The 27,327-nt window shown below is 47.9% G+C and overlaps 2 protein-coding genes and 1 long non-coding RNA gene across 4 annotated transcripts in view; 1 reads left to right on the top strand and 2 right to left on the bottom strand.

Moving 5' to 3' along the window:
* The window catches only part of LOC119388309 (retinol dehydrogenase 12), a 142,696-nt gene that overhangs the window by 93,888 nt on the left and 21,481 nt on the right, over window positions 1–27,327 (bottom strand). The window lies entirely within an intron of this gene.
* Window positions 1,406–3,543, top strand: LOC125757767 (uncharacterized). Its single transcript, XR_007415536.1, has 3 exons — window positions 1,406–1,632; window positions 2,214–2,326; window positions 3,457–3,543. It is a non-coding gene; the product is annotated as an uncharacterized LOC125757767 (long non-coding RNA).
* Window positions 2,736–7,639, bottom strand: LOC125757761 (uncharacterized). Its single transcript, XM_049413904.1, has 2 exons — window positions 5,419–7,639; window positions 2,736–5,358 (listed from the first exon to the last, which is right to left on the bottom strand). The coding sequence occupies exon 1, from the start codon at window positions 7,514–7,516 to the stop codon at window positions 6,404–6,406; it is 1,113 nt and encodes a 370-aa protein (XP_049269861.1). The 5' UTR covers window positions 7,517–7,639; the 3' UTR covers window positions 2,736–5,358; window positions 5,419–6,403.

The raw sequence follows: 27,327 nt of genomic DNA on the forward strand, positions 1-27,327 counted from the left end.
TGTTGGTTGAGACTCTGTATCACCTGTGGCACATACCCGCATAACATTAACTCTGGTTTACGGGTATGTGCCACACGTGACTGAGAGAAAGGGTTTCATGACGTACGCGACAGGTATTTTGCGTTATTGATGTCTTGACTAGTGAATCGTGTTCGTCATACAGTTTTCCCCTGCTATGCCAATTTGGGTATATTACAAACTATGGGGACGATCAGGAGAGCACCCAGACGTAGGCTGGTAGATAGAAAGATAGATAGATAGATAGATAGATAGATAGATAGATAGATAGATAGATAGATAGATAGATAGATAGATAGATAGATAGATAGATAGATAGATAGATTAGATAGATAGATACGTAGATAGAAACGGCCAAAGTGCCCGAGGTTCGCTAAGAAATGCTTCGCGTTTAAAAATATTACGAAGTGGCATTGTACTGTGCACGTGTGTCTGAGATATTCTAATACTTTAGATGACAGATCTATGGATGCTTGGCTGATGCATTTTCTTTTAATCTGTTGATGTGAAAGGCTTCTATTATTTCTCTTGTCGTTTTAATATGATGATGTGAAACAATTACAGTGTCAATAAAGTGTGGGTTACATCCACACGAACGGCAATGGTTGACTAGATGATACGAAGTGGCATTAGAGGAGGTGAGCGAGCGTAGGTGTTCTTGCAGTCTAATGCTGAAGCACCTCCTGCTTTGTCCAACGTAAACTTTACCGCAGGACAAGGGAATCATATATACTGAACCTATCTTGCAGGGTATGAAGCTGTGGACATGTTTACTATTACATCCAGCTTTAACAATGTCTGCAACACGATTGGACATTGCACTGATGGCGCCCATTGAGTCACAGGACCTCACTTTTTGTAGCGTCAATTAGACGTTGCGTGACGTTGCATCCTGCCAAATTTGCGGCTTAAAATGTGAGAACGATGAAGTGCCCAAAATTGGCCGCCATATTGTTGTAAATTGAGTTGCTTGTTCGATATGCAGCCTCACATACGTATGTGTAGATGTCATTCCGTGAGTTACTTTACAAGCATGTTTTCGGTTAGTAATATTATAAAGTGTTGTACATGAAGCTTGCTTGTTAAAATAAAAGGTTATTGTTTAATTTGGCTTGTTCGAAGTTGCGGTTCTCGCCGCAAGAGAATGCTAAATAAGCGAAGAAAAATGGCGCTTCCCTTTGTTGTGTTGTGGCTGGAGCTGCGGGAAGAAAGAATTCCGCGAGTACCGCGATGATTTTGTGATGACCGATCAATTGTTTCAACTGCGGTGCCGGCTGACGAAGGACACTGTGCGATGGCTGTGCGGGGAGCTTCGCCAGGACCTGGAGAGGCGGCGTACGGACACGAGAAGAGCCCCGACCGTTGTTGTTGTTTTTGTTGAGCTACAAGTACTTTGCGCCCTTCGCTTGTTCGCCACCGGCAGTTACCACGACGCGATCGCGAACAACGAGGACGTGGCGACGAGCTAGTCCAGTGTGGGTCTCACGATTCATGCTGTCATGGAAGCGATCGTCGAGCGCCTCGGCAATGAGTGGATCGCCCTCCCTGCCAAAAGGAAGGCTTTGTCCACATAGATGCAAGATTTGAAGGCTGCGTTGAGGTGGTCGACGACACGTTCGTGTGCATAAGTGCGCCGTATGAAAAGGACGATGGCAACGAGGCTGCTTACTTTTGCCGCAAGAACTTTTACGCCCTCAGCGTCATGGTGGTGAGAACAAATTTCATCTTATTCAATCTCGCGCATGCTGTTAGTAGAATGCAAAGGACGAACGTGAAAGACAGCTTTTCGCCACTCTCCAGTATTTTAACGACATTTGCCGTGGCTCCAACTGCAGTGATAGAAAAGAACGCAGTAGTCGCGGTAAACGAAGTTTCCGTCACTATTTAGTTTTGGCAGGGGTGACTTGACACCATAAAAAGTTCATCGAGCTTCATATTTGATCGTGGCAGCTTTTAAGAAAAATAATGCATGAAAGGAAATGAAACGTGTTGATTGTGCTCTAATTTCATAAACAGTGATATGCAGACATGCAGTAACTGCCACATATGAAATGAAAGATACAGCTGTCGAAGCTGCGCTCCGAAAGCAACTCGAGAGAAATAAGTGCGTTGGACCACACAGTTACAGTTGTTCTGCATGTAGCTGGTTGTATTGCTGTTGTCGACTTCCTTCCAACGCAAACAACACTTTGCAGGTATGTGACCAACCCTGCCGGTGACTGCCCTCGCACTCGGGGCCCGTGCACGACGCCTTTATGTGGAAGACATCCACCGTGAGCCAGGACTGGGCAGTGGACGCCGTGGCCAGGTTGGTGAATAGCTGCTTGGTATGCAAGCGTGAGAATGCTTGTGTGGTGTCTTAGTGTAGCAAAACATTATTCATGGTAATTTTATTACACGCTGCATGGTTCTTAACTACTCAAGTCTCTTTGTCCAAATTTCTGCCCCCTATGTTATTACTGGCAGCTACCTTGGTCGAACACTATCTACTTTAGTGGCACTCGTGTTCCCTTGAATGAAAATTCTCTCATGCACACATTTGAGAAAACAAGTCATACTGAGACCCGAGGCGGCACACAATAATCCGACTTGCTCTCAGTGTATAATTGCAGCTTGTCTTTCTATGGTCATGGGAAAGACTACTAGTGCAATAGAAAGGTCAAGCATAAAATAAACTTTCATGAAGACATTGTATGATTCTTTATTATAAAGTGGTGAAATAATAAATAGTAAGCATACGATGACACAGGAAATGCTACACTCTGAGGCTATGTTAAAAAAAAGAATACATCAAATACAACTGCCATAGATGTTGTACATTCATAAATACAATAATGTGTAGAAAGGACAACTTGCATAAAAAATACAAATAAGCAAGCACAGCCATGTGCTATATAGCAATAAAATAAGTGAACTGGCAACTCAAAGGTTTTTTCAGTCATGGTTCATAAAAAGCACTAGAAAACAACTCAAACGGTTGCAAAAGAAACCTGCTGTCACTTTTCATTGACGGCCTAAGCACAAAAAAAAAACTAAGGGAAACCAAGCCTTGAGTGCGCTGACCGTCTGCAGCCGCACATCAGTCCCATGCAATCAAAAGAAAGCACAACACCCTTCCCACCAAAGAAGGTGCGCCTTCTGTCACTCGCCCCTTCTTCTCTATGAAAGAAGGTAAAGGTTGCAGTAGCTTCGTTGTCATTCCTCCTGACGAAGGAATTGACTTGATAAAGCCATTTTTTCGTTGGAGCATTTCAAAAGCCGTAATTATGTAACCTAACCAGACAAGCAATTCTGTCAATATGTCTAGCTGTAAAAAAAAGGAAAGCAGTGCATATCAGTGACACGATGTCTTCGAATAAGTTAAAAGAAGTGAGAAAAGAATAGTAAATATTCATGTATACATTCATATTATGCTAATTGGAACACTGTCCTCCACAGGTGATAGTGCATACTCGCTTCAACCTTGGCTGCTTAACCCCATCCCTGGAGCACATCCTGCAGAATCCTCTGCTGCCCGATTCCACCACACCCACTCTTCACTGCGGTGTGTCGTATAACTGTGCACTGGAGTCCTCAAGGCCCACTTTCGGTGCTTGCAGAGGTACAGAACACTGTACTATGGCCCACTCTTCACGTCGAAGATCATCGCAGTTTGTGTCGTGCTTCACAACCTCGGTGTTTGGCAGCAGCTGCCTGAGCCAGAAGACATCCCTTGCACTGAAGAACTCGAATGAGAATATGCGGACCTTTACAACAACAATAGCGACGATACGGCTGCAGTGGACATGTACCAGGCGGGTAGGCAAAGGCAGGATCACGCTCTGTAGTGGTTCACAGCTGGGCACGACTCGATGTAATGGGGTTTACATTCCTGCGAGATGTGCACAGAAACGTGAAACACAAGAAGCTCTTGCTGTTTCCCATGACAAAGTAGCCACTTGCATTGTGTTCGATCCTATACCTATCCTCTGTAGTTGTGTTCTTGTAGGAATTGTATTCTGTTAAAAGCTTCATTGTGTTCGTTCATTGAGAGCATGCTAATTGTACCAAGCAGTTAGGCAAAAGCTTGCTCAGCTTCTGCCGCAAATCATAGGAGGACTAGTTTGTTGAGACCATAGTGACTCTGTAAACAGCCTGTGTTATTTTGCAGCACTGCATGCAACATTGAATGCCATTCCAGAGCATTGTTTTCAGCACTTTATTCACAATGCGAACCCGTGTGATGACTGTACGAGTCTGGCAGGTGTGTACAAAAGCTCTATTCATGTAGTAGCCACTCGTACATGCAAGAGCACAAGCTTGCTGTGGTTGGTAATCTATGTAAACGCTTATAGGCACAAAACGAACCAGTACCGAACGGGGCAACGTGGGCACAGCACTGTGTAGCTACTTTCTGTCCTGGTTTCTCTGGTGGACTATAAAAGTTTACATGCAAGAGTAATACATGATATTTCAGAATGCATTGTGAGTCAATTGATCTTCTTCTGTCAATTCATCATTGTGAGTCAATTCATCATCCTTGCAATAATAAAAAGGAGTCAAGTTGTCTCATTGCTTACATCATTGTCTTATCATTCACTGCTGCCAACAACAACAAAGAATGCCTCTAATATTGTACCAGCCAGTTTTTGAAACCAGCACATCTGCATAAAAGACATCTCTTTGAATGCAGTTTGTACACTTCTTAGTGCTGCCAGTCCAATGTAACATCAACTGCATGAAATACTACAATTCCTCTTCTTTATCTGTGGCCATTATGCACTTCTTATCCGTATGTTGTAAGCAACGTGGAAGTACCTTCCACAGTTAACACCTTCGGAGATGCATCACTTCTGTGGATTGAGATTCGCCCAGACTTTATCTTTCAGATTCAACTGATCGCGCGTAACGTGAGGTCCTGAAACTTAACTCTTATTGCTTCTGCTTATGTATATTTACATGATTGTAACTTTTACTTACACTAGTCCACACGCATCCTCAGCAAAACATATAGCATCATCTTAATGATCACGACAGTTCAGAAAGATACTTCGCGCATCGGAGACGTTATAAATAACTCAGCTGGCTGTTGGGCTAGTTGGCACATTACTTAAGATAAACTAGACGCGGAACAGCCACCGCAACAAAAAAGACAGAAGGAACAGAAGGGGCATTATTAATACTTGCAATGCTGTGCAGCTCCTTATCTCTATACTATCGGCAGCGCTTCTGGACGCCGCGGGCCCTGGGAACGAAGGGCCACCGCAGCCCAAGACGGGGTCGACGCGCATACTTGTAACGATGCGGGCGTCGTCCACCGAAACGTGCGTCGCCAAATCGAACGGCCCTCCGCCTGTTCTCCTGCAATAGACATGTGCATAGCTGAAACGTCAACACCACCCGAGTGAAACGCAAGCTTACCTGACTGCACCGTCATTCCGCGCCTCGAGCTCGAGCTGCCGCCACTTTAGTTCGCCATAGCCACCGCCACTCCGGCGGCGGCTTGCTGCTGGGGCCCAGGCGGTAAAGGCGCTCTGTCATCGTCTGTCACGGCTCCCGTCGTACCTTCGGTAGTAAGTCGCAAACCACCCTCCCCATACGGGGACGATCGGTAAAAAAATGCAACATCGCGGCCCACTGTTCGGCGATCTGCCGACATAACCACAGAACACCTACACAAAACAACCAGCGAAATAACGATGTCGGCAATCTCGACGCTGGCTTGGCTGGCTCGCTTATTGGCTAAAAAAGTTACTATGGCTTTGTCGCTCATCTCTAAATATGGCGCTAAATTGCAGACGATATCGTCTGCTTCACAACTTTAAAACTAAACGCTTCACTTTTCTTTTATTTTTTGTTGTTGCATTAACAATTTCAGATACAAAGAACTATTTAATTGCACGTTTCTTTGCATCTTATGTCCCCTTCACGTCACGTTTCGCAAGCATTTCATGCGTTTGCGTCATCATTGTGTATACGTCACGCCTACGTCAAATTTGACAGAAAATGGCGGAAGTCCAGAATAGCACCCCCGGTTAGAAACATTTTTTAGACCATGGGAAAAGCGATGCAGATATGGCACACCAGAGAATTTGCTGGCGCCACTTTTGCGCTCATCACATGCTTCCGCGTTGTCTTTCTTGACCCATTTAATGAGCTTATTACATGCAGTAGTGATCGCAGCATTGCCATAACCAGCCGTCTTCAGTCTAAGGAGCTGGCGATTGAAGCTATCTTGAACCTGATGTTGGCATGACTTTTTGAGTGAAGAACACAAGGTAGAAGAAATAATGCCGTTTTTGATGAGTTTAGAGTGGGCTGAAATACCATGCAACAACGGTTTTTTAGATCTCGGGTGGTATTTCCAGCATACATGCTGTGGAGTGAACAGCAAGCGTAAATCAAGCTACTGCAGCTGCTGCTGCTCCATGAACTCAGTGGTGAACCGTAGGCCATACCCACATTCTTGAAAACATTTTATAATACTGTCGGTCATCTGATGGTAATCATGGTTGTTATCGAAGATCACCAGGTAATCATCCACATACCTACAGACATGGCGAATACCATCGCCAAGGCCGCGGCTAAGTTTCCTGTTAATGCGGCTCAAAAAGATATCGCTTAACACGGGTGGAACTTTTGATCCGATGCAAACGCCTGATTTTTGACGCAAAACTTTATCTTGCCAACCAATAACGGTAGATTTTAGGTACATGGACAGGATTTTCAGGAAGGATTCTAGCGAAACGCCGCTCCTAGCCCTGAGCTGAAATACGTCATTGAACTGTGAAATGCAAATCTTAACACTTTCCATTAGTTCATTGTGCGGTAATGAAAAGAACAAATCCTCCACGTCCACGCTCAGGGCGGCACAACCCTTTAGAGACTGCATCTCCAAGTGCTGAACCAAACAAGATGAGCTAGAAATGAAGTACGGGTCTTCCAGCTTTAGGCAGGACAAATTCTTTTGAAGGTATGACGACACAACGCTTTGCCAGGTATTTCTTTCAGACACTATGGAGCGAAAGGGCATATCTAACTTATGTGTTTTAACACTAAAAAATATTCCCAGCGTTTTCTCTTTGGCTTTTTTAATGTCTTTGACAAGATAATCAAGTCGTGCGTCGTTCAACAGAGACACAGCTTGTTTTCTAATCCTCTCAGCGTTTTCTGAGACGCATGAAAAGTTATTCTCTACGGCGGCCTGTGCCTTTTCATTGTACTTTCCCTGGTCTAAAACGACTAAAAAACCTTCTTTGTCTGACTCAAGAACAAGCAAACCATTACCTAGCATATTTATATTGTTCATCACTGGAAGAATGCTAGGTGGCATACGAGAACCAGATGCAGTGGTAGACACCACGTCCATGGCTTCCGAGACAAATCGTGGACGGAGGTCTTCTTGGACTTGGCGGGCGATGTTGCGTACGCAGTCTTTCCTCCTTATCGCCTCCTTATCGACGGGACAACGGGGGCATTCCACACCAGGCCAACGAACGACCGCCCAACAGCCAAGCATCAAGGTACTCAGTGTTGACAATCATTCGCCGTACCACGCCATCCTCGCCGAATTTCCCGGATTGACGCGCCCCAGCGGACTGCCACGCAAAGTGCAGCCCACCATTGCAAGCCAACACCTTTCGTCTTCAAGGAGCTAGCATAGTGCACGCACGCTTTCCTCCGCGACGATCACGTCCGGGTCACCAAATGTGGGATGCCGGGTCGATAGAAGGATGCATCCCAACATAAAACATAACGACAGTTTATTAGCGTAGTAGCAGCAGCGGGGCGAGCATACTGACGCTGCGCTCAGTCGGGTAGCGAAGGAAGGAATACTTCCGAGCTTGACAGCTCGGTCTTATAGCCACCGTCGGTGACATAAGCTTCTGGTGACGCTGCGGTGGCGCTGCCCCTTATCGGAGGCATGGTGTAGCATGCAGCCGTGTCACGCCGGGCTAGATAGTGACGAGGCGGAGGCTGCCCCGGTTTGTGCGCAGTGCGTCGCCACAATATAAAGAGCAGGTATCGTGCGTAAGGGCATTTCGCATATGAGATCAAGTGACCCTACAGAATCTTTTACTACGAACCGCTTATTTGCAAATTCCGTAAATATTTGCGACAAGACGAATGCTTTAATGCAATAGAATAGAATAACTCTATTTAGGTCTTTCTGGGCGTGCACTAGCACTTGACGCGCCGCTCTCACGTCGGAAAATATGGGCTTGAAAGAGAATGCAATAAAGTGGGCGACAGCTTGTGACCGATGGCTACGAAGCCGCTCTTTGATACATTCAAAATAAGTAGACTGCAAGATATATACGTTATGGTGCGCCCAGAATTTTATCACAGTATTGGCGCGATCTACGAATTTTACATATTTTTGCCCGAAAAGGCTGCTTTAGCTCGAGTGCTGTATGGTGCGGCTAAATGATACGGAAGAATGTGTAATGGTACTCAAGAGAGTTGGTGGCAGTAAAAAGAGAAAACACTTTATTCATTGGACATCATCTGTGCCAGCACAGCATAAAAGCCACACAAAAACACTGGACAAGCATCGAAAGCTTTCGTAGCTTCTGCGTCTTGTCTGCTTCAACCTTCCGCAGCTGCTTACAGTATTGCCTCATCCTGACTCCAACATAATAATGAAGCACTTTCGACATAACATCAACCTTGTGCTCATGACATGGAAGTGATATGTGATTAGCAGGAGCGGTATGGTAGTTGTATCCCTCGACTTCCGCAGCCATTCCCACAGCAAGAGACATAGTGTTCGTTGCCACTAATGCAGCATTAGACACGTGCACCCCTGAAAAACTACCGTTTTCTGGCCATCGATATTTATTTTATGATGCGCCCAAGCTGCAGTTTTTAAAGATCTCACCAGTACCAGGTTCTGAATGCGGCTCGGAGACGGCGGCCTCGGTGCTGCACTTGGCAGTGGTGGCACAGGAAACAGATCGCGTCGGCAATCCCGGAGAGGGCGGTATCACTGTCGGAGCCTCGACTATCCAGCGATGACTCCTCGATGGCAGGAGTGGATCTCCACCACTAACACAGCGTTTCTTGGCGGGAAGGCAAACACGGGTCGCAAGTGCTTTCCTTTTCTCTTGGTTAGGAGGCTCGGGCATCCAGGAAATATTGTGGTGATGCGTCTTTAGCCAAAGCCGCCTTCCTCGGCGCACTCACAAGAACGATTCCTTTATATAGCGCTTCCCATGATTTGGTGACAAACCGCGCATCAAAATGTTTTTCGCAAACAATCTGTTGTTTGCAACTCGCGATCCTTCCGTGGAATAGCATGCCGCCACACTTTCAAGCGGTCACTATCCTTCGGAGCAGCGAAAAGGGAAACTTTCTCCGTGCACGATTTGTAGCCCTAGTTGCATCGCGGCACAAAGCACTTCTTGCCGATCTGGACAATATAAGTTGTGTAAATAAGGACACGATGAACAAGGATAAGCTATTTCAACTTTAATGAATAAAACTCGCGAACGAACGAGGGCGAAGAGAATAAACAACAGACCACGCCGCTGTCCCGCAACTAAAACTTTATTTCGCAACGAACAGAATAAATAGCATCGTCCTCGTTCTTTCGCGAGTTTTATTCTTTCAAGATGGAATCACACCAACTTGCCCAGTTAAAATGTTCTAAAGCTATTTCAAATAGGCTAGCATTTGGGTGGTAGGCGTTTCGACTGGCGAATGTATGTGCACGAATGGGGCCTCGTCTGGTTTGGCGTGTTAGTTTTAACGGGTCAGACAGCGACGTTACGGAATATGGTGTCACTCTCAATTCCTGTCATTCCCGAAAGAAGAAAATGGAAAGCAAATGGTTAGGACGCTGAGAAGGAAACGAGCACGACCATTTCACGTTTGTGCAACCAGAGCAGGGCACAAAGTTCTACTTCTGCTACTGCAACAAACAGCGTGTCTGTGACGAATAACGAGAGGCGCAATCAGAATGGCACATGGTGAGGCATGATGGATTGGTCGTTAAACGGACGTTAACCTTCATTACCACGCGCCAGCCAGCACATGTAAACGTTGCAAAGGCAGCTGCTTGAATCCATCCGATATGGTGCATGCACAACGACAACCCATGAGAGGAATTTCTAACCTACCATTATCAAATGTGTTGTTTTCTTCTGAAAACCATCATTTAGTGAAACATGACCCCCCCCCTCGCCCCCGCTTTTTTTTTTCAGGGAATACCTTTTTCTTTTTGACTAGCCCAGTTCGGGTCCGCCACGGTGGATCAGTGGCTAAGGTGCTCGGCTGCTGACCAGAAGATCGCGGGTTTGATCCCGTCCGCAGCGGTCGCATTTCGGTGGAGGCGAAATGGTAGAAGCCTGAGTACTGCGCGATGTCAGTGCACGTTAAAGAACACCAGATGGTCGAAATTTCCAGAGCCCTCCACTACGGCGTCTCTCATAATCATATCGTGGTTTTGGGACGTAAAACACCAGGTATTATTACTTTTAATAACCCAGTTCGTCACGGCGGCCTCACCCAATTTGCCACGGTGGCCTTATTTGTGCACGAGGTAAAATATTTTTGAAATTTGTGTTCACCTGTAAACTCATTGCCGCTGTTCGCAGAAGCTATTTCCTGTGTGTTCCCATCTGTTGGCTACCACCACCGAATTTTCTTGATGTTGTGCATTTACTTTGAAATCGGAGTGATATGTGCGGTTACTCTGATAAAAACGAACGGCCAGCAGTTCAAGAGTTGTCGCAAATGCAGCTTCCTAAGCTGTTCCTAAGCGACGCGGCCCCTGTGGAAGCGGCTGACCTGAAGCCTCGATACACCCAGCGCAGCCTGTCGGAAAATATGCGAAGCGCGTCTCCGTGTTCAGCGGGGAGGCTGCGCGGCGGAGGCGAAGCGTCGGTACACCTAACCTATTCTAACCCCGTGGACGCGCATCAGATCGAAGCGATCGAAGTGCGTGATTTCGCTGGAACGCTTTCTTCGTCAGTGCGCGGCGAGTTCGCCATGTATGATCAAGAACCCTTTATGTGAATTATCCGCCGCACGCTTTCTTGGCGGTCGGTGTCCGCCCGACATGGAGCGCCAAATTGCTGCCCTGCTTCTGGCGAAGGTTGTTCTTGTGATCGCTGAGACGGGGATCGACGGCCGGGGTATGTTTTTAAAGACGATAGTCTTTCTTGGGGAACTTAAACGCAGAAATTTTGGTCTGTCTTTCTGTCTTTCTGTTTGTCGGCACGTCCCTCGATTCAAAAACTCGGCCAAAGTTGAACCACTTGCCCAAGGGCCAGCCATCTTGTACGGCTCACTAGGTTCATACTTGTGTACATTGTCGATCAAAAAGCAAACATTACGCATATCTGAGGTGCAACATCACTAGGCAAGTATTAGGTGGTGTGTTCCTTTAATAGAAAATGCACACATACGTAATTTTCAGACCCTAGATTCTTAAGCTGCGCTGAAAATGCGACTGCGCTGAAACTTGAGCTCATTGAGCTCTGCACGAGCATTGTTCATTGAGCTTGAACAATGAGCTATTCACGAGCTCTGCACGAGCTCATTGTTGTGTTTCGGTTTCGGTTCTGTATTGCACTGTACGAATGCCATTGGGCGCCGCTCTGGCATTCCTGTTTTACCCAGGCGACGTGTAAATAAAAGAGTGTGTGGAGCGTACTCGTTGAGTGCGGACGTTTCTTCTGCTTCGGCGCTTCGCGCCAAACCGCGTGTTCGGGCTGGCTGGCGTCCCCGCCGGTCGCGTTGGTCACCGCCGGTCTTCGCCTGCTGCTGCACCGGGACTACCAGCCCGCAACACAGCACCCATGTTTCCCGACGTATTGCCAGATGGCGTCCATATCTCACGCAACGCCTCTTCTATCGTCTTTAGACGACATTTGCAGCGAAGCACGTAGATACGCGACCAATTTTTTCTGCAGGATAACGAGATCTCATGCATGACTGCCTAATGCAGAAACTGAGGCGTTTGTTTCGGGCTGCACAGGACCATTTTGGGTCCTTCTCTATCCACGAGTCTGCAGCGTCAGCCTAACTTGCAGAAAACACGACAGGGACCCTACCTAGCGATACGGCACGCGGATGACAGTCACATGGTTTCTAGAAGGAGTGCAAAAGTCATTTAGTAGCATGGTGGGGAAACCCGCGTCGGTCAATATTGAGTCTTGAAACTCGAGTCAACCATGCGATAACGCGATCTTTGGACGGCGGGTCCTATTGCACGCTTGATGAGTTTTGAGCGTGCGGAAGGACCTTTCTCTGAGCAAAACTGCCGACAGACATGGAAGGAGGGTGTCCCCTACAAAAGGCTTTTTAGAGGGGCAAATATCAAGGCGGCGTGGACTTTTGAAAAACCATCGCAGTAATATCATAGTACTTGCTTCGTGCGACGGAAATGCTCGACTTCAAAAAAAAAAAAAAAAAATCACGCTTTACTGGTCCGCATACCGTTAGAACAATTCAAAGCGCCCCCTCCGATGGACTTGGGACGTAAGCATTTCCAAAAGCCGTTCTTAGCGGGCGCTACGCAAGCTCTTTCGTTCTCTGGCAACTTTGCGCCTGAAGCGGAAACGCACGCAAGAATGCTTCCTATTATGCTTGTTTTATGGTACAATCGTCAAGTCGTTTCCGAGTGCTCCAGAGCGCTCTCGCGACGCGCGTCACGTTCGGCTGGTAGAAATCGAGCGCTTTGGACACGTTCGGCTGGTTCTTTCAGAGAACCACGATCCATCTCAGAGCGCTCTGAGGCGCTCTCACTTTGAAGTCGGAGCGCGACCGAGATCTGGCACAGCTTCGGTCACGTGAGTTCGACGATTTCCGTCAGTGCGTCATCCGCTGCGGCGTTTGTAGCAGAAGTTCTGTGCGAGCGCGGTCCGTGTTCTGCAGTACGCTGCTTCGCAACCTCAAGGACGCACGCTACACGAAGCATGCCGAAGAAACCGTACGCGAAGGCTTCAGCCATGCCATCGGTGCTTCTTCTGTCGTGGAAGCCGAAGACGACGGTAGCAGCAGCAGTGGCTCCGACGACATCCGTAGCGTTTGCGAAGACAAGTTTGATGAACTGTTCGGCCCCCCGAAAAGCATACCTAAAGTCATTAATTATGTTGGAAGCGCAGTCTGTACAGTACTGCAGTACTTTGTTCTTTCTTATGTAGTTTACCAGGATTTTAGCGGTTTCGCAAGGTTTTTACGCCTCGAATTACGTCCGCTGTCTGGTTGCTCCAGCGAGACGCTGTACGTTCGGCTCGCACAAGCTTTCTCCGTTTCCGATTTCGAGCTTCCCAGGTGTCGTTGCAATCTGAGTCAGAGCGTGGCGGCGCCTGTTCGAATGTACCATTAGTGTACTTTGCTGGCCGCTGCTGCGTGGATCGTAATTCGATGTTTTCCGCGGATGGAATGATTACAACGAAGCGCTCGGTACTCGTGTCTGGAAGATGCACGCGAACCGGGCGTCAGTGCCGGAACACCGTCGCCGTCCCATGAGTGTCTTTGTGCTGGCGCCGTTCGTTGAACGTCTGTTTGCGCCACCGGTGCGCCGTGCCACCGTAATGCGACACGATCAGCGCATGTATGCCGTGAAAGCTGTGCGCGCAACCTTCACTTCCACGTCGGTCCAGTGTTAATCCCGTCCGAGTTTGCTTTGAGGCGCTAGAGAGATGGTTCACGAGACCTATATGTAGCCCTAACTGTTAATACAGTTAAACATTTTTAACCATTTCTTTATTCCTCCATTTTCCTTAAATGTATATACGTGCGCAGCAGGGGCGTAGCCAGGGGGGGGGGGCTTATGGGGCTTCAGCCCCCCCGAAATTTTTCGTGCTCTCATACACCAACAACCAGCGGCGTCACCCGGGTGGTGGGATTTATTGGGCTCCAGCCTGATTATAATTTATTTGATTATTTATCTTTTTCTGACCCTCAAAATGTTAGCAGAAGCAAGTTTGATATCGGGCTGTACACAGATGGCTCAAAGGTGGATGATGACACAAAACATCAACTGCTAGCTTCTCCTTGTATTCCTCCGCTATGCTATATGTTTAAGTCTATAAACGATTTGAAGCAGAAACGAAGGTTTACGTGGCTTGTCTGGACAGGTACCGATGGCTTAGCTACTCAGCGCTTCAAGAGGGTGCGTTTTGCCGAGTGTGTGTCCTTTTTAGCAGAAGTGAGATTGGCAAGGGCCAACATGCGCGCACTAAGGCCCTCGTATCCAAGCCATTTCAAAAGTGGAAGCACGCCCTCGAAGTCTTCGGTGCACATGAATTCGCTAAATATCACACTGACGCTCATCTGGTAGCCGATAGTTTTCTTCAAACCTTCTGAGGATGTGTGCCCGGTGTTGATCAACTGGACCATGGCAGGCAAATTGAAATAAGAGAGACCCGAAGGAAGTTACAGCCTATTGTTGAGACAGTTCTCTTTTGCGGGCTGCAAGGTGTGGCTCTCCGTGGACATAAAGACACTGGTCCCATGGATTCAAGCACAGCCTCCTCTACAAATACAGGCAACATCAGAGCGCTGCTTCGCATGCGCGCGGATTGTGGCGACACAGATATAAAAAAGACTTTGGGAAGTTGCCCAAATAAGGCCTCATATTTTAGTCCAGATGTACAAAACCACATTATAGAACTCTCTGCTGCAATCATCAAGGAAAGCCTAGTCGCAAAAGTAAACGCTGCAGGCTGCTTTTCCGCACTTACTGATGAAACGGATGTTGCTGGTATCGAGCAGCTTACTGTTTGTGCCAGGTACCTTAATAAGGATGCGAACGGAATCGAAGAAGTGTTCTTAGGCTTTGTGCCAATTCACCACCAAATGGCCGGGCCCTCGCCGACACCATCGTAAGGCTCCTTATAGAAATGGGAATTAACATGCAGCATCTCCGTGGTCAAGACTACGATGGTGCAAGTTCGATGGCCGGCAAAACGAATGGTGTTCAAGCTGTTGTTCGTGAGAAATATCCAGCCGCACTCTATGTACTCACTGCGCGTGTCACTCCCTTAATCTAGTTGTGTGTGCGGCATGCTCCATCACAGACATTCGAAACTGTTTTGGGACTCTGAAGGCGACGTCAGTCTTTTTCCGTAAATCTTCTAGCCGCTCACACGTTTTGCGAAAAATGATAAGTTTGAGCTGTCCTGAGTCTACAAGGCGGCGCCTTTTGGGACTATGCGAAACGCGCTGAGTCGAGAAGCACGATGCAGTGCTTTCATTTGTGAGCCTCTTTGAGCCGTTGACCGCAGCACTAGAGGAGATTAAGTTTAATGGAAATGGCGAAAGTCTAGTGCAGGCAAACAGTCTAATGTTGGTACTCTTTTCACCAGCGTTCCTTGTAAGCCTGTAAGCCACTTACTAGCCTTACCAGGACCGACGTCGAGTTCAAGTGGGAAACGCCGCAGGAGGAAGCATTTCAAGAACTAAAACGACGCCTGCAGACGCCTCCGTTACTCGCGCATTTCGACGAATACGCCCAAACAGAAGTGCACACCGACGCTAGCAATGTAGGATTCGGCGCCGTTCTTGTGCAGAGGACTGACGGATTGGGAAGGGTAATCAGCTATGCTAGCCGGTCGCTATCAAAGGCGGAAGCCAACTATTCTACGACAGAAAAGGAGTGCCTTGCCATAATCTGGGCTACATCAAAGTTTCGCGCCTACCTTTACGGCAGGCCCTTCAAAGTTGTGAGCGACCACCACGCCCTGCATTGGCTAGCTAACTTGAAGGACCCTTCAGGTCGTCTCGCACGATGGAGCTTGAGACTTCAAGAATTTGACATTACCGTCGTTTACAAGTCCGGAAGAAAACACTCTGACGCCGACTGCCTGTCTCGTGCCCCCGCCGTCGTGGACCCGCCGCCGCAAGACCACCAGGACGTTGACTGCTTCTTGGGAACCATAGGTGCCGAAGACTTCGCTGAACAACAGCGATCCGATCGGTAACTCGGAGGCCTTATGGAATACCTGGAGGGCAAGAACGCCGTCGTTCCGAAAGTGTTCAAGCGAGCACTGGCGTCGTTTTTCTTACGCAACGGCGTTCTCCAAAAGAAGAACTCACCACATCGAGCCAAGTACCTTCTTGTGGTGCCTTCAGAATTGCGACCAGAAGTCCTCCAGGCCCTGCATGACGACCCGACAGCAGGACACCTCGGTGTGTCCCGAACGCTGGCAATAATACAAGAAAAGTACTACTGGCCGCACCTTGCCGCCGACGTCACTCGCTACGTAAGGATATGCCGAGACTGTCAGCGACGCAAGACACCGCCAACAAGACCAGCGGGCTTTCTTCAGCCGATCGAGCCACCTCGGCGACCGTTCCAGCAGATCGGGATGGACCTCCTGGGACCGTTGCTAACTTCGACTAGTGGTAATAAGTGGATCGTCGTAGCTACCGACTACCTGACCCGCTACGCCGAAACAAGGGCCCTACCTAGAGGCAGTGCCGCCGAGGTAGCGAAGTTCTTCATTGGAGACATCGTTCTGCGTCATGGCGCCCCAGAGGTCCTCATCACCGACAGAGGTACGGCGTTTACTGCGGAGCTAACTCAAGCGATCTTGAGGTACAGCCAGACAAGCCACCGCCGGACCACCGCCTACCACCCTCAGACCAATGGCCTCACCGAGAGGCTAATAAGACCATCGCCGACATGCTGGCCATGTACGTTGACGTCGAGCACAAGACGTGGGATGCCATCCTTTTGTACGTGACCTTCGGATACAACACCGCTGTGCAAGAAACGACGCAGGTGACGCCTTACACGTTGGTCTACGGAAGGAGCCCAGTAACGACGCTCGACGCAATGCTGCCAACGGCCACCGACTAAGACAATCTCGACGTCGCTGCCTATTTGCAACGCGCTGAAGAAGCACGACAGCTCACCCGCCTACGGATCAAGAACCAGCAGACGGCTGACAGCCGCCGCTACAACCTTCGACGACGCCACATGGAATACCAACCTGGTGACTGTGTATGGGTATGGACGCCAATACGCCGACGGGGACTTAGTGAGAAGCTTCTCCGACGATACTTCGGACCGTACAGGGTACTTAGACGCCTCGGCACACTCGACTACGAGGTTGTCCCTGACGGCATTACGAACTCTCAGCGGCGCCGTGCGCGACCTGAAGTCGTCCATGTCGTGCGTCTCAAGCCATATTACGCGCGTTAGTGAATCTGAGGATCCTACTTTTCCTTATTGTTTATTGTATTTTCTTGCTTTATTGTTGTTATTTCTTATTGCATGCATTGGCCACCCCCGCGTGTTCTGTTTTAAGCATCAGGACGATGCTTTCTCAGAGGGGGGCATTGCCACGTGCGTTTCCTATTATCACTTTTGCTGCGTTCGGTTTTCGCCCACAAAGACTGTCAGCAACGCTCAGCGGTAACTGGGCCTCATAGTTCGAGAAGCTTCCCGATTATTGTAGATCGTTTTGTTAAGATTGCGCGCAAGACGCGAACACTCGAGCTTATTCTAGAACTTGCGCGACAACCAGCGATAACGCTGGGATATTCGACCGCACATGTATAAATGCCGACGCGCTTGACCGCTTGTCAGTTGATCGACGGTCGACGCTCTGCTCGCCGCTCTCAGTCTATTGCCGTAGTTTGCCTTTCAGTTTCCCGACCAGAAGTGCGGCCAAATAAAGAGTTTCATCTGTGACGTGCTCACTGCTGCCTTCGTCGACGTCACGACCACGTGACAATATATATACAACTATGCGGAAAGACGGAGAAGGGAAGACTTTGTACAATGTGCCATACTATGTCAAGACAGTGAAAAGCTCGGATAAAAACAATGACTGTGGACTATGAAAAACGTCAAGATGAAGAAAATTAACATTATAGAGACTTTGTATTCGGTGAACGGTAGAGTGTTGGAAGAAGCAGGCGGGTACATGAAACGGTCTGTTCTCTCTGGTTAACGTAAGCGGAATTCGAAAGTTAACACAATTGAGAAGTACAGGGCATGATATGATACCATGAACTAGCTTGTAAAGAAATAACGGATCAGAACGATTTCGTCGGCAGTGAAGTGATGGCAATGATAATAATCCAGCCGTATTTGAACGAGATCCAGAGTGATTTCTAGCAAAGCGATGGTTATATATGCTGAGGAATTTTTTCTCGGCCCGTTCAATGTTGTTACCGCTGGATTGAGCAATGCCATTCCATATCACGGACGCATACTCAAGTTGTGGAAGACATATTGCGGCGTACAATTTGTGGAGGGCCATGGGAGACCTGAATTCTCGAGATATTCTGCAAACACATCCGAGAGAACGAAGGCCCCGCATAGCAGCACGTTTAACGTCAGCAGAAAAGTTTAACGTGCTATCAACAACACCACCAAGATCACTGATTTCATAAACCTTCCATAACGACACAGAATTTACAGAGTATTGAAATGACACGCTAGATATTTTGCGAGTGAAGGACATGAATTTTGTCTTAGAGGTATTCAGAGAAAGGTTATTGCCGTTGCACCATTAGGAAAAAGAACACAAATCTGACTGCAGCAAGCTACAGTCGTTAACTCAATGAATTTCCTTAAATATCTTGATGTCATCGGCCTACAAGAGGAAAGAAGAATTATGAATGGCAAAAGAAACATCAATAACGTAAATTAAAAATAGGAGTGGGCCTAATACCGACCCTTGAGGGACCCCACTAGTCACTTTACACAAAGAAGAGGTTTGGCCATTTACGGCAACATAACAAGATCTATTGAGCAGATAGCTGTGCAAGAGATTTACAATCGACAAGTGAACGTCAAAGTGCGCAAGTTTAACCATAATCAGTGTGTGGCTGACTACGTCAAAAGCCTTGCTCAGGTCACAGTAGATTACGTCAACCTGTCCTATCTGAGAAATAGGTGTGGAGATCTGCGTCATGAAACTAGCAAGATTTGTGGTAGTTGAGCGGCCAGCAAGAAAACCATGTTGATTTGGAATCAATGAGTTTTTCCCACTAAAAGACAATATTTTGTCAAGAGCCAGTTCGAAGATCTTTGATGTGGCACATAGAGAAATCGGGCGATAATTAGAAACATCTCTTTTGGAGCCCGACTTAAATACTGGGAAAACACGAGCAGTTTTCCACATGCTATGAAATGTGGAAGTGCCCAGGTAGTTATTAAATATCGTAGTCAGTACTGGGACAAATATAGTACCATAAGCTTTTAGTATGGCGGAGGGGATACCATCTGGGCCACATAATAAGGATGGTTTTAAGCGCTTAATGCATTCGCAGATAAGATTTTCATCCAGCGACAAAGCACTGGATGAGCTAACTGCCTTGGGCTGTTGTCTGATATCAGTGCTAGGGTCTGAGGCCTTATAAACGGATGAGAAATGCGTGCCAAAACAGTCACCGACGGCATGCACTTCTACTCCATATGAGTCCAGTAGTGTGAAGGACTCTCCGCTTTTGCTAGAGCGTTTACGTACATACTTCCAAAACTCAGCCGGCCTGTCAGAGGCGCTTTTTTCTAAGAATTCAATATACGAACTATGATGCCGTTTATATAGGTGTTTAGAGAGAGTTCGAAAAAAGCTGAACTCTTCCTTCCACTCGCTGGATGGAGAACATTTAGATTTACTATGTGCGTGATCTTTATGCTTCAGGGCACTGATAAGTTCAGATGAGAACCAGTGGGGATATTTACGTTGTTTAGGTGTATATTGGGGAATAAAATTACGCATGCTGCTCAGTAGAAGCTCCGTAAACCGATCAACCTGGTCATCACATTTGGTTTGTCAGTAACCTGTGACCACTCAACGGTGGACAAGTGATGATAGAGGCCCGTGTAGTCACCTCGCTTGAAGGAAAATCTAGGGGATTTGTTTACTTAAGTGCTGTAGCTCGTTGTTTCGGCTGATGCAGATAATCTTACGTTAAGTGGGGGGGGGGGGGGGGGTGGAATTTGTCCGGACGTACAAGAGAGATGTTGGAGCGGGAAACTTCAAGGGGTTGACCTTTTGACACAGGTCTAAGACGTTGCCACTGGAATTGACGACATAATTATGTTGCAGTAGGGAATTAAACGCCAGAAAGTCCAAGAGCAGGCTGCATTTTTTCTCTGTGAAATTAATAATAATAATAATAATAATAATAATAATAATAATAATAATAATAATAATAATAATAATAATAATATAAGAATTATTATTATTATTATTATTATTATTATTATTATTATTATTATTATCTGGCGTTTCACATTCCAAAACCACGATATGATAATGAAAGACGCCGTAGTGGAGGGCTCCGGAAATTTCGACCACCCGGGGTACTTAAACGTGCACCTAAATCTAAGTACACGGGCCTCAAGCGTTTTCTCTACCACCGAGAAAACGGTCGCCGTGGCCAGGATTCGATCCCGTGACCTGCGGTTCAACAGTCGAGCACCGTAACCAAGACCACCGTGGAGCCTGATCCGTGAGCGTTTCTAATGTATTACACATTACAACATACTATAAACGAAAGAAGGAGAAATTTTAAGGGGTCGTTTTTCTTTTTTAAGCACAAAGAAAAACACATATATCCCATAAAGTGGACGGGGGATTACCGCCGCTGTAGCTCAGTTGGTAGAGCATCGGACGCGTTATTCGAAGGTCGCAGGTTTGGTCTCTGCCAGCGGCAAGTTAGTTTAGTGTTTTCACAATTAAATCATAATTACTACAAATAACACACCCTATACCACGGTGTTAGAAGTACAGGTGGAACGACGCAGCACCGGCGCCATGCGCTCGCTGCGTCGAACTTCGGTTCCTCCGCGCCGTCACGCCGCGAGATGGCAGGAGCAGTCAAGAGGCTCACAGCGGCGCGCGCCGGCCTCTCTTCCGACAAAGCCACGGTGACGAAGCAGTTGTCGCCACAGTGCTTCCTCGTTTAATTCTTTTTGTGCGATGGCAGCTCATGCTATTCGAGTGAGAAAGCCGTGAAATGGGCAAAAAGTGTTTAGTGCCGCGGTGCAACTCTGTGTACAAGACCTGCACTGAAAAGTCGATTTTTCTGCACCCCGAGATGCGGAACGCCTGAATGTTTGGCGCCATGCGATTCCGCGCAAGGACCGCGTGCTGCAGTCGACTGAATACGTGTGCGAGAAGCACTTCGAGCCGAGGTACATAACGAAGACGTGGGAAGCAGTGTACAAAGGGCACGTTCTTGTGAGTACATCACGAAAGGCGGCTCTGGCTAATGACGCCGTGCCGACGAAGTATTGAGTTCGTTTTGAGTTCATCGTCTTGAGTTCATCCACGCCGTGAGCTGGCCCGTTTTTTTAACACCTACGTGCGTGTGCAGTCTTGCTCTCTACGTGCGAAAGCAACGCTTGTTAACAATGAGAATATCTGGGCTTTTACGTGCTGAAACCACGTTATGATTATGAGGCACGCCGTAGCAGAGCTCCACAAATTTCGGCAATGTGGTGTTATTTAACGTTCACTGACATCGTAGAGTACACGGGTCTCTAGCATGCCGCCTCCATCAAAATGCGACCGCCGCGGCTGGGATCGAACTAGGGAACTTCGGTCAGCAGCCGAGTACCGTAACCGGTGTACCATCGCGGTTTACTGGCTACGCTCGTAAAGACTCCGCACACCGCGATCGACGTGTTCCTTGAAAGGCGAAGTAGTAACGCTGTCTTCGGGTGACTATGCGAGACATAAACAGTGAAATATATTCCTCAGTTGGCAACAGAGAAGAATCGGAAACATCCACCATTCATAATGTCTCCCCTTCTCGCAGTGCCAAACCAGGCTGCTTTTTCATAACCTTCGTCGGTGCCTCAAACTTAGCTGCTGGCATTCACTAAAATTCAGTATTATATGCACGACCAGCTAAAAAGTCGTATTCGTGACACATTTTTTTATCCGCGATCAACGACCGCGAATTGCGTCGAATGTTCGCGACAGCAAAGACAGTGTGCATTTTCTGTTGCAATACTACGGCTAATGCGGTATTTTTTCCAACTATCAAAACTATACTTCTACAAATAGAACTAATTTTTGTCATATTTCAGCGTGACGTCACTGTTATATCTTTAATTGTCCGAATGAGGAAAGCATATGTTGAATTTGCCACCGCCAACCTTCGCGGTGGCAAATTCAACATATTCAACAGGTAGCGGCTGTATCGTCTAAATTTCGATTTATTCGAAGCTATTTATTTATTTATTTTTGCGTTCGTTATAGCGCGAACGCACAGTTTTTTATTCATTTCGAGGGGCGGTCGCGGCTCCGAAGCGACCATGCCTGATATCGCTCTTGAGCCACCAGTAGTGTAGCGCCATCTAGGGCCCTGTGCACAAAACGCCACAAACCGCGGACAGAAGTTCGCCGCTTCCGGAGGCGCCGTCGGTCCACCTATAATACTTCTAACACCGTGCCCTATACCTTCCTTGGCTTTCTTGTTTGTTCTCATTAACTCTATTTCGCGACTGTCCTCCTTTCGCGTCTGCAGGGTATGTTAGACCATTTTCATAATCCGCGAGTGCGCTCCCTTATGCTGCATATTCGCCCAACTAACGGCAGCACCTGTTGTGCTTCAAGTGGAGACGAGGTCGTAGTTGCACGTCCTGGGGTTTGTCTATTATGCGTGCTTCTGTCAAGACAGCTGCAGAGTGTACAGAATACAGGGACAAAGGAAGAGGTCCTGCGAAGAGGACCCAGCTTTTTGAACGAATACGAATTGCCAACAGTCCATCCTTTTGAAACATAACAATCGCTTATGTAGTTGAAGGGCGACTTCATTTTCAATATAAGTTACACAAAGAATCTTGGCTAAGCAGCGAGATACTGATAACTTATCGGAGGAGGCGGATTCGTGGATTCGGGAACGGGATCTTAAACATTGTAATTTTAGTCATGACCACCTTTTTCTTGAGGATGACCCTTTGACACTTTAATAAAGTGGGCGTGCCGCAGGTGATATCTTAAGAGTTTCCGTTGCTGGCTTCAAGTACTGCTTACCCCATTTATCACACTTCGCAGTCTTCGTTTTCGAATCTTCTCTGAACAACGTCCACACCGCACTTCTCTTGCGATTGCTCGCCATTATGACATGACAAAGGAAACAGTATAGACACCAAAATGTAATAGTAACGCAATATTGGCCGCGAGGCCCACCACTGGAAACGCCTGCGCCACTGTCGGCGTGACGTGCTTGGCAGGATCACATGGTCTCAGCGACCACGTCGGCTGCTTGTGGAGCGCTGCCGCGTGCTTTGAAAACGAGTTTCAAGTCCCACATGCGCTGCGGTCTGTTCAAATACGAAAGTTTTCTCGCATTTTCTACTCAATTGAAACCATTGCAATACAGTGGCTGCCTCCGAAGGCGACGAACATGGGTCTCTACCGCTCGGTGCCGCGGTGCCGCGCTTACGCAACGGAGACCAGTGTCAGCCTGCACCGGTAACCACGGGACAAGAAACTGCGTGAAGCATGGGTTGTGAAGCTAAGAACCGGCAAGTAGCCATCGGCTACGAGTCTTGTGTGCAACAAGCACTTCCGCGACGAAGACTTCCGTTACTGCGTTGGACCTGCGATGTTCGGTGAGTAGCAGGCAGCGCGCACTGAGAAGATGGCTCGCGCACGCTTCCCGCCGGCAAATGATGCTTATCTGCCAAAGGATGGAAAAGGCGCTACCTTTTACCACGTGCGATGCCATCTCAGAACCCTCCCGTGCGACCTCTTGATCGTCGACCCCGTACTCAGCGTCCACAAAATCGGCTGCAGATGCGTAAGTCATTGTTTAGATACGTTGAATTAAAGAACTCACAGGGTCCCTTATGCATTCGCCAAAGATGACTAGAAGGCGAAAGCCATCTTCTTCTTCTTGTTAGTCGATGTATTGATTCTCCCGCGCCCCCCTCCAAAAGCGTTCTGCACCTAACGCGGTTTTGCACGGCCTCCGTGACCGGTCACGGAGGCAATGCAAAGGGACCATGTCGTGTGAATATGTCATCATGTGACATCACGTTATGTCACGTCATGGTGATGTCATAATGAAGTTACAAATTTAGGAGATCTGTGACGTCATGATTACGTCATATGGTGACGTCATCACGTGGCGATTATTTTTTGCGTCACTCGTCTTGACGCCGCCGACGGTCAATCTTCCCGTTTGAAGAGGTATCTAAGGCTGTCGCCTTCATAAGCTACGCAACGTTTGCTGGTGGACGTACAGGGGTGGTCAAAAGTTCCCAGGCCGCAACGCCCGGCCGCGGAGCAGCGGCTCGCTGCTATCGGGGCGCTGTCATCACAATCACGCCTTGGCGCACGCTGGTGTCCAGCGTGTGCGTGTGGGGGGGGGGGGGGGTTCCCTCTCTCTTTGTTGCTCTCCTTGATAAGGCTCCGACCGTGTTCGTATGCAGCGAATTGGCCTGCACAGACGGCTGAGAGAGCCACCGCAGTGAAAAGGGAAAGTTAAACGCACGATAATATTCTCCAAGAAGCCCAAAAACCACGGTGATGTATATGGTGTCTAGCTAATGTGGCCGCAATCATGATGCGTCAGTTTTCCGGAAGAGTGCCGCCTCGCTACACGCTGCACGGCAGTAAAACATCGAAAAGCCTTGGGTGAGAGAACATGACGCACCAAGATTATACGTCGGTTTCTTATCAAGGAGAACGAGGAAAGGAGAGAGAGATGCCCCCCCCCTCCCCCCACGCACACGCTCGACGCCAGCGTGCGCCAAGGCGTGATTGCGATCGCAGCGCCCCGATAACAGCGAGCCGCTCCTCCGCGGCCGGGCGTTGCGGCCTGGGAACTTTTGACCACCCCTGTACATAGCGAGAAAGTCAAATGCTGCGGCTGTGTGCTGCATTTATGTTGGCAATAACATTTTTTCAGTCAAGCTTGCGTTCCCCTGACGCAAACACTATGTGCTAAAAAGCCCAAATTTATTTGTGCCACTCAAACTCACGTTGGGCTTCTCCAACCCCATGTATTTTCTTGGAGCCTCATTTATTTACGTGGGAAAGATGCCACCCTGTTGGCGTTAGACACGACACTGCTGCCTAAATTGCTGTTGTACTCGCCAAATAATTACTATCCTGTTTAGTGGCTGCTGATTGCTGCAATAACTTCTATTTTATTCACCGCTAGTTCAAGTTTATGTCGGTCCTAGTTCACAGCCGACGTTTGCAGAACAAGTCCGGCGAATGTTATTCTATATTCTTTCTTTGTCTAGGCGTTGCATGCCACTACACGCTCGGTCTCGTAGACTGCTTCTCCTTCCACCAGCAGTCTCGAAGTGGTAAAGCTTTGGTCTATGAGTTTGTTGATGACAGAGAGCGGAAAGTTCACTGGAATGCAAAGGGAACGATGATTAAGGATCATTAAAAAAGGCGTCGCATTTGCTCACGTTTTGTGTAAGCACCAAACGAAACAAATGTACTGAATAAAGAAACACAAGAAGCGGCATTTGCCCGCTGAGAACACCGATCAGAACGCAGTGCGAGACAACTTGTCAAGTGACATTGAAAAGTATACGAATTTAGACCGAAAAAAAAAGAACACTGAATCGTCGGGACGACACATCACAAAGTTGCCATAGGCGCACCGAAGCCGTAGTTGTAACGAAATTGTTTTAAAACTGCTGATAGCGTCCCCGCAACAGTAGTTGTTTGTGTACTCACAAATTGTCATATTTTGCGGCTTAAGGTTCACAGCGCGGTGCCAAAACGCGCTCGTAGCAAAAGCGAAACTATCAGTACGAACATACATGAAGACGCTCATACATGCAGAGGCACCCTCAGTCGTCGCGAACCCGTGCGATCGCTGGCTTGATGCTTCTTTCTGCTATGCTCCGTTTGATTATACAGGCAGTCTACTCTAACGACATATTTCACATAGTTTGCACTCAGCGAGTGACTACATCTCACGCAAGAAGCCGGTTCAGGAGTCTCCAACGCGGTGACCGCGTGAAGCGGGCGCTTGGTTTTCTGCAGAGACAGCGACTGTAGACTACCTTGTGCTTTAAGTTCGCCGAAAATGATTATTTTGACAGTAAAGAACAGAGTTCCTTTCGAAAGTACTTGCAGAAATGCCCTGGAGGGCTTCACGAGGTGTTTTTGTAGAGCGCCGACAGCAAAGCCGGCGGTATTCGCGGCGAGATCGACCTATAGGTGGCAGCACCGTCACCCCAGTAGTGTGGAGACTGGTTTCGTGTGGTGTGTGTAGAAGTGCACGGGGCTTCTGTTTTCACATCGTGATTTTGTGTTCCGTACCCGCAGAAAACTCTTCGTTATCGATGGTGAGGTTTTGTTCGGTGCCACAATGCCGCACATACTACACAGAGCCAGGGATAAGCTTCCATTTCTATCCCACCGCCGCGGAACGTCGCCGACTGTGGCTCGTTAGACTTCGTAACGGCAAGACGCCTTCCAAGTACGCGATGGTATGCAGCAAGCACTTCGACGACGGTGCATTCTAGCGTTCGCGAACGAGAACGGATGGTGAGTAGTCAGCGATAACTTCGCTAATGTGTGCATTTATATGCTTGTTGCTGCTGTGCAATACGAGCGTGAAGACGGTTGCAGTAAGCGAACGCTCTGGGAAGCTTCAATGTGCTTTGAATTTCCTACGCTTCCGCAGGAAAATTAAGCGAGAATCAATCGAGAAAGAAGAAAATTATTTCATGGAATTTATTCTGTGTCATTCATGTACCGTCTGCGCTGTGAATGCAAAGTTTGTTCGCGCTTGGCTATGAGTCTGTTTAAACGAGAGTCCCCGAGCCCTTTTGCAGTTCGGGCATGTTCTATTGTGTTTACACGGCCGCGAGAACAGTTCTCAGAGTTCAGCAGGGCAAGTACGTGCACCGAAACGCGGCAAGTGTGCATGCATGATCTGGTGCATAGTAAAGGGTATCGTTTTATGAGCCCTCACTCGCCACGTAAGCGATGAAAATGCGCGAGCGAGTTTATCGCTCCTGCCTACCTCGAGTACAGTCGCAATCTTTTTTTAAGGGTTTTGGCGGAAGAGATTGAGTCCTGACGCACTTCCGACACTCAACTTGCCAAAGCGCAAATTCGACAGGCATAAGCTACCTCGCAAGTACACGGGTGTCTTTGTATACATTTCGCCACAAGTTATAATTGCGCAAGGCAACTAAGTTTTGCGATTGCCGTGTCATTTCATTTTCTGTTCTGTTTAGGGGACAATTTAAGTACCGAAGTGTCAGACGTGACTTGACAGAAATATTCCTCTGCAGTGGGACCAGGACCGTAAACAACTAAAGCTCGTCGCGTAACCTATAAACGACCGTCCCGAAGTTATACACCTAACCACAACGCGCAAGTGCATGAGAGCCTTTTTTAAATGCGAATCATTTCT

Source organism: Rhipicephalus sanguineus, chromosome 3 (assembly GCF_013339695.2).
Source record: "Rhipicephalus sanguineus isolate Rsan-2018 chromosome 3, BIME_Rsan_1.4, whole genome shotgun sequence".
NCBI lineage: Eukaryota > Metazoa > Arthropoda > Arachnida > Ixodida > Ixodidae > Rhipicephalus > Rhipicephalus sanguineus.